This window comes from Rhinichthys klamathensis, unplaced genomic scaffold (genome assembly GCF_029890125.1).
Source record: "Rhinichthys klamathensis goyatoka isolate OS25496 unplaced genomic scaffold, OSU_Roscu_1.1 h1tg000176l_1, whole genome shotgun sequence".
NCBI classification, from domain to species: domain Eukaryota; kingdom Metazoa; phylum Chordata; class Actinopteri; order Cypriniformes; family Leuciscidae; genus Rhinichthys; species Rhinichthys klamathensis.
In genome coordinates, this window is record NW_026606705.1 from 5,650,001 (window position 1) to 5,657,500 (window position 7,500).

Consider the following 7,500-nt stretch of genomic DNA (forward strand, 5'->3'; position numbering starts at 1 on the left):
TGCCTTTGTGAGGCAGAATGGAGGGAATCCTGCAGACCAGTTCCTGGTTCTGGCTCACTGCAAGATCCAGTTTGGGAAACACCAGGGTCAGAGGTTTCTGTGGCTGCTGGAGAACTCACTGGGGTATGCCTGCTATCTGGTCAGCAGCATTTTGGGGGAGGAGGAGAGGGACAACCCGCTGTCGGCCAACAAACACCTGTTCCTCAGATACACCTCGCAGATCAGGGAGGTAGGCGAGGCTGTGGAGGTGTATCAGAAAAAACAGGCCATGCTGCAGGAGGCCCAGAGGACAGGAGACTCTGGATGTCTGATGGTGGAGTTTGGGGATTTTAAGGGTAGGTCAATGAAGGAGGTGTATGAGGACCCAAGCAAGGAGGCCCAGGCTCTCATCACCTACCTGAAGAAGGCAAAGGCCAGGCCTAACACCAATATGGCCCTTTTCAAAGCATACGTGCTGAAGAGGCAGGCTCCAGCCCACGTGCCCACCACCACTGTGCCCGCTGCATCTGCCCTCACTGCTGCTGTGCCCACTGCCACTGTGTCTGTTCCTCCTCGACCTACTGCCACTCAGAACAGGCCACTGCTGGCGACCAATGTGAAGGCCCTGTTGGCGCGGGGGAAGCATTTATCTGCTTCACAGCTGGCACAAAAGATTTTGTCTCCAGCCAAAACCTGTAAGTGATTTGCAAGCTTTAAAATCATTACAGTATATATTATGCAGTATATATGTCTAACGAAAATACGTGTTCAACAGCTGCAGGACCACGTGTACCTCCTGCGTCTGAGTCCGCAGCCCGGAGACAGCTCTTTACATGTGGTGAGTATCACTTAACGCATACAAGTGTGTTGGTGACATGTGCTTAGTGTTTTATGTTATTTTACAGACTCTGCTGCTACGGATTTTTTTGAGGAGGAAGATGACGTGGAGATGGCAACTGTAGCCTCGCAAGCTGAGGAACAACTTCCTCAAGGTATGTAAATCTTAAACAATATTTTACAAACAATTACAAATAAAACAAAACAGTATTTTTTAAATGACATATCATATTATTTTATTTCACAACACAGAGGAATGGCACTTCTCAGGTGTCAATCTACATTCACTCTTTGAGTGAACATCCTCAAAGGAAAAAAGAGAATTTAAAGGTGTATGTAAAAGGTTTGATTTCATTTTTTATCGTAATCACTGACTAAAGCTCATTCTTGTCATCTCACACTTCCCCCACTCCCCTTGGAATAAGTGGCTGTTGTAGTGTTTGGTCTGCTTCGCTTCACACTTGGCTGATCCCATCTTTTTTTCTTCTTGTATTTCTTCTAATGGTGCTTGGATGAAAAACAGGATGATTTTCACTGCTTCCTTCCATCTTTTCATCATCATGTCGTCTCTCTACTAATCATACATGCTTTGCAGTAAACCTTGTAATCGCAGTAGCTGTCCAGCAGAGCTGAGAAAGTCATGCAGTGAAAGTCTAAAACAATAAGATAATTTTGTTGTGTTTTTTTACGCTCCAGCCACTGCAGGCTCGAGAGGCCCTGCTCCTGCCCCGGCTCGTGCTACTGCCCCTGCTCCTGCCCCTTATCCTGCTCCTCCAGCATTGTGGACCCCTGGCCAGGTGTCCCAGTCGCCTGCAGAGCTTCCTGTTCACTGGAAAGAGCAACTCCCATCTTTCCAGCAGGACTGGATCAGGAAGACTCTGTTCAGGGCCAACATAAAAACAGGGAAGCCTGAGCTGACGCCACATCCCAACTTCTGGTGGTACCCTCCCCAGCCCCCGACCGTCTTCACCCAGCCCCCTACTTCTCCTGATATCTTCTTCTGCCGCCCTCTGTTCCTCTGGATGCCGCTGAAGATGTGGTCCATTCCACTTGTCTGTGTCCAGCCAGCCTGCAATAACCACAAGCTGACAGCTGCTGGCCTTTATCGCACTGTGCGCAAGGTCCTGGACATAGACGGGTGGTATGACATGGCCACAGAGTATCTGGAGTGCAAAGGGTGCAAGAAGAAGTATCCAGCCTGGTCTGAAGACATCCTGGGACAGCTCGACATGGGACACCGCAGAAAATTCCCCGCCATTCTGACATACAGGTAGAACACATTCATATTTAGAGCAATGCACTGTAATTTGTTGTACTGTATAAAATCAAATACGTTGATTTACTGATATTAACATTGAAATAATAAGATGTGGCACTGAACAGAATTATTTGACTGTCTGTAGGTACTCGTGTGACTACCGTGTAGTCATAATGATGCGGGAGAGGACCCGGGGCAACAGTGTCACACAGCTTCACAAAAAGCTGCAGGAGCAACACACATCAGCGTGGTCACAGCGGACGCTGGAGTACCTCACTGTCTGTGAGCCCTTCACAGACTCCTCCATCGTTGAGCCTCCACTCTTTTCTGCGCCCCCGCCCCTCCCACCCATCCCCAAACCCAAGTGGCTGTTGTCTGTGTATGCCAGGGACGTCCTCTCGCGGCTACCTGAGGTCAAGGCCAAAATAACCTCAGTCTTTGGCTCTGTCCTCAAGATGGACTCCACCAAAAAGGTATAAAAAGTCAAGTTTGAGTAATAATAATTGTTATTATCTTAAATTTTTCTGAAATTTGTTTATTCTACTGTTTTTTTTTTTTACATAGGTCACCAAAAAACTGGCCGGCGCTGCTGCCAACACTGCTGGTTGGTGCACTAATGTAGGCAATGAGCACGGCCAGGTGTTGGTGTCAGTCCTCACAGCGGCAGAGGGGCATGGATTGTGGCCCATGGCGGTGGGTCTCATGAAGAGGTACAGGGAGGCGGGAGTGGCACCACCCGCCGTCATGTATGTGGACAGAGACTGCTGCAGCCCACACGCACACAGACAGTCGCAGGTCAGAGCCATGTTCATAGAGTGGGATGAGCTCCAAGTGCGCCTAGATATTTGGCACTTCATGCGGCGCTTTGCAGCAGGTGTCATCACGGAGGCTCATCAGCTTTACGGCACCTTCATGGCTCGGCTTTCCAGGTGCATCTTTGAGCTGGATCCAGATGATGTCGCTGCTCTACGGTTGGCCAAACAGGGGGAGTTACAGGCCAGAGGAGCTGGTCCAGTCTCAGAGAAGGCTCTGGATAAGCTGATCACCAGGAAGGAGTTGGCACTGCACTGTCGCAAGCGGACCAGAGGAGTGGAGGAGACCACCTGGAGGATCAAGGCGCTCATTGATGAGATGGACAGTGAGAAGGGGAGGGACACTCTGGGTGTACCACTGCTGGACCACGAGCGAATCCAACAGGTCTGGATAGACCAGCAGAGGCACATCGCCTGTATTCAGGACCCAGAGGGCTTCCCTCTGTACCAGAAGACAGACACACTGAAGAAGGGTGGTGTGGAGCTCAGCTGCTATCGCTGTGCTCGTGGCTCCACCTCCTTGGAGTCTTTCCACCTCCATTTAAATCGCTTCATCCCAGGTAGGTTATAACTTTTATAACCTGCAAAAAACTTTAAACTTTTATAACCTATTCTGCCGTACTGAATACATAGATAACATATATTTGACTTTATTTGACCTGTAGGGACCAGTGCCAGTGATGCGCATTTCCAGGCCTATCTCCTGGAAGGCCTGATGCGCTGGAACCAGGACCGGATGGATGAAGCAGTGAGGGGAAAGACTGACCTGAGGACCTACAGTAGCGTTGAGAGGGAGGCAATGGACCGGCTCAGCCGCAAAGTGCTGAAGATGTCCCTGGATGATCGCTACCAGCCTCCAGGGGCTTACACAGGTGAGAATTATTCATGTTAACTCAAACAAAAGATTATACATTATACAGGTGTATGAGTGTAAATTTTTTATATTGTATTTTAAATAATTCAACTATTGTTGGAGTTATTTGTACTTTGTTTAATTTAGGCTTAATTTGACTGTTTGTACGACAGAAATAGCCTTATTTCTTTGTTTTCTTTTGCTAAAGTGAATTTGCTTTATTTTGCATTTATGCTTATTATCTTCTTGTTTATTATTTTAATTTTTTGATCTGTTAAACTGCGTCAAGCCTACAAACGATCAAAGTTTGAAAAGTTTGATTGTTTTTTTTGTTTCAGTTTGTTATGGACAAATAGCCACTATAGCTATAATAATGTGAATGTGCTTTGTATGTGTGTTCTTTTGCAGGGGAGCTGCTGGGTATGGAGTATCTGTACAGTCAGTCTGGGAAATCCCTGACTGTTATGGATAACCCAGAAGAGGAGGATCGGCTGGTGGAGCAGATGACTGATGAGGTGGTGCAGGACGAAGGCTTTGTTGAGGAGGAACCTGAGGACCTCACAGTGCCAGTCCTCTATGACCCCATTGAGCCTGTCCCAGTCCACAGCAGCGGCCCCCAGGCCTTCAACCCCTGTCCCTCTGCACCAGGACCATCCTCACTACAGCCACCCACAGGACTGCAGCGCCCTGCCCAGCCTCCTCTGCAGTCTCCTCCTCTGCACCCTGCTCAGCCTCCTCTGCAGTCTCCTCCTCTGCGCCCTGCTCAGCCTCCTCTGCAGTCTCCTCCACAGCCTTCTGTCCAGCCAAGTGCTGCCTCTGCTCCTGCAACATCAACTGGGTCCAGTGTTGCAGACCAGGCTCCTGTAAGTAAGCTTCTCATTATTAGTTTCTATTTGCTTTTACACTCTGACATTTAACATGCTGTGTATTGTTATTGTAATACTTTCCTGCAGGCTCCTGTTCTTGGACCCGATGGCGTTGCAGGCTGGGATAAGGTGCAGGATCTGGCTGAGTACCTGGTGTCCCTCCGTCAGGCACTCTACCTGGACGAGCAGCAGGTCACAGAGGTCATCCGTCTGTGGACTACTCTTCCTGATGGGGACAAGAGGAAGATCCACTATCAGCCCAGACACCAGCCCAAACTGACCCACGGACGCTTCAAGGCTCCAAAAAACACAGGAGTGACACCGGGTGTGGACAGTGTGAAGAGGTGCCTGATTGGTCATCCTGGGGGGCCAGCTCAGTGGCCCAGCACCAGTCGCTTAGTTGAGGCCATGTGTATCAAACTGTGTGCACTTCACAAGTCCCCAACTAAGAAGGATGGAGTCCGTCTTCCTCGTTGGACTAAGGTGCTCACGGATTACCACCACATCCGAGACCTGGTGCTGAACTGCCAAACTCTGATGGAGGCCACGTCACTTCAGCTGTTTATGCTGAATCAGAGGACTCTCACTCAGTGGTAAGCATGGTTTTACATTGACATTTGAAAGAAAGGGATAGCAGTTATTTATTATGAATACATTTTTTGATTGCAGGTTTAATCGAAGGGAGAACACCCAGGAAGTGACTGTCCTTACCCAGGGCCTTGCTGCAGAAGACCGCATCGCTGTGGCCAGCTCACAGCTTCCTGCTCCGCGGGAAAAGCTGGATGAGGCTCCCTCCACATCAGGGGCCCGGCACGAGTTTGTCCTTCCTCCTAACAGAGCGGGACAGGCTCCTAAGCTACGGCCGGGCAGACGACCTGCCAGTGCTGCAATTGTGAGGCCAATTACCCCAGCAGCTCCTACTCCTCCCCCAGTTCCTGTGCCACTACCCCAGTTCATTTTATTGAACACTGCGCCCACGCTGCTGGCAGCTGGTGCAGGTGGCGCTTCAGCTGCTCCTCTCCTGGCTCCAACTCCAGTGTTTCCTGACGTGCGAGAGGCTCCTGCTCCCACTGCCCCGGTGTCTGTGTCCCGCTTCACTCAGAGGAACAGACGACGCAGGGCAGAAGAGGAGGCCAGTGGAGCCCACAAAAGGAAATATGTCCGTGAAGTGGCATATAACAAATGCTCTAAGTGTGGCAAGCCCAAAACCAAGGAGTTCGGCCACAGCCGCTTCGGCAGTGCCACGTTTTGCCCCAGTGTCTCTGGTGGCAAATCTTTAGAGGAGTGGCTGGTAGAACAGCGCCAGCAGAAAAAACCTGGACAGCCACCTCCATAATAAAAAATCTTTCAACACAGAAAAAAGATTGTTTGTAAATACCTGTAAATAAATATCTATGTGTAATTACAGTTATGTTCTTTTTTCTCTCTCAATCTTTCTGTAATGTCTTGTTTGTTTTATTTATATTACAGAATGTTCTATTCTATTTCTACATTGTTAGTTGTTTATTTTTGTTCATTAATGTCTTGTAGTTTTAGTAAATAAATACTGTTCACACTATTATTCATTGTGCTGCTTTTAATTGCCTTGGGACTGGAATGTGCAAACTGTACATGGGCCCACCCACTCTTTCATAGAGTATACATTGTAAATAACACATATATTGTGTGTATGTCCATATATTTATGCGTGTGTGTGTACTTATTTCAATATTTGTGTGTATTCATTTTAATAAAAAAAATTACATTTCGATATTTGTGTGCATTTGTGTGTATAAAACATTTGAAGTGTCCTAAAATAAATCAGATAAATCACATCAATCAATCCCACACACAAAAAAAACACATATTTGAATAAACATTTGTATTAGTTTTATTAAACCATAAACATGTAATATGTTTTTTTTTTTAAATAATATACACAATTAATATCAATCAATATAATGATATGTCACATTGATAACCAAATGAAGGCGCATGCGCAGTTGATCACACACTAGTCGTGCAGAACAGGGGTTCGAGCCCAGCCCGCGGAGTGTGACTTGTTTCACATGTAACTAAAACTCTTCCATAACGTACAGGAATATAGCCCGAATATTGTTGCAGGGCAAATTTGTGCGTTTTTTCGCGTTTTCTGCGTCCTTTTCGCTTGCGTGCGGGGCGCAAAGATTGGACCCCTGCTTTTGCGCAGCGAGCGCTCTACCATTTGAGCTAATTCCCCTCGACAATGTGGAGAGAAGGTGTCCATCGCACAGCATGTGTGCAAGTGCAGCAGCGCGGATTCCAATGGCCACAGAGGAACCGTATTTCCTCTGTGCCGGCAACTTTGCACTGGCTACCGTTTAGTTAATTAAACCTTTGTGCTTTAAGCCTTGCAAACGGAAATGTTTGCGGCCAGGCAGCAGCAGGAAGGATGTGTGTGTGTTGGCTCGTTGGTCTAGGGGTATGATTCTCGCTTAGGGTGCGAGAGGTCCCGGGTTCAAATCCCGGACGAGCCCGTTTCTTAGGCTTTGCTTTTAATCTCTTCAGCCTGACTAGAGCAACCAGGATATTCCTGGGAAATTGGGGATAAAAGCAGTCAGAGCAGGGCCGGTTAGCTCAGTTGGTTAGAGCGTGGTGCTAATAACGCCAAGGTCGCGGGTTCGATCCCCGTACTGGCCACACTTTTGCTCTCTGGGACCCTTAGCACTACTCACCTCGAAAGTGACGGGCGGTCTCCCAGAAATCCCTGCTGGACAAACCGTTTGCCAGTAGACCTGGCCGAAATAGCTCAGTTGGGAGAGCGTTAGACTGAAGATCTAAAGGTCCCTGGTTCGATCCCGGGTTTCGGCAGAGCAACCTGGTCCCTGTGTTTTTGGTCGAGGGTCTCCAGTGACCAAACGCCACCTCCTGTTAACC

At 48.2% G+C, this 7,500-nt stretch overlaps 1 protein-coding gene and 3 non-coding genes across 4 annotated transcripts; all 4 read left to right on the plus strand.

Moving 5' to 3' along the window:
- Positions 1-4,145: 4,145 nt before the first annotated feature.
- On the plus strand, positions 4,146-5,205 carry LOC130092471 (uncharacterized). Its single transcript, XM_056260327.1, has 2 exons — positions 4,146-4,602; positions 4,693-5,205. Exons 1-2 carry the CDS (start codon positions 4,162-4,164, stop codon positions 5,200-5,202), a joined length of 951 nt encoding a protein of 316 aa, XP_056116302.1. The 5' UTR covers positions 4,146-4,161; the 3' UTR covers positions 5,203-5,205.
- Positions 5,206-7,028: 1,823 nt separating this feature from the next.
- Positions 7,029-7,100, plus strand: trnap-agg (transfer RNA proline (anticodon AGG)). Its single transcript has one exon. It is a non-coding gene; the product is annotated as a tRNA-Pro (tRNA).
- An 89-nt stretch (positions 7,101-7,189) lies between these two features.
- Positions 7,190-7,263, plus strand: trnai-aau (transfer RNA isoleucine (anticodon AAU)). The gene has a single exon. It is a non-coding gene; the product is annotated as a tRNA-Ile (tRNA).
- Positions 7,264-7,361: 98 nt separating this feature from the next.
- Positions 7,362-7,434, plus strand: trnaf-gaa (transfer RNA phenylalanine (anticodon GAA)). The gene has a single exon. It is a non-coding gene; the product is annotated as a tRNA-Phe (tRNA).
- The last annotated feature ends 66 nt before the right edge of the window (positions 7,435-7,500 follow it).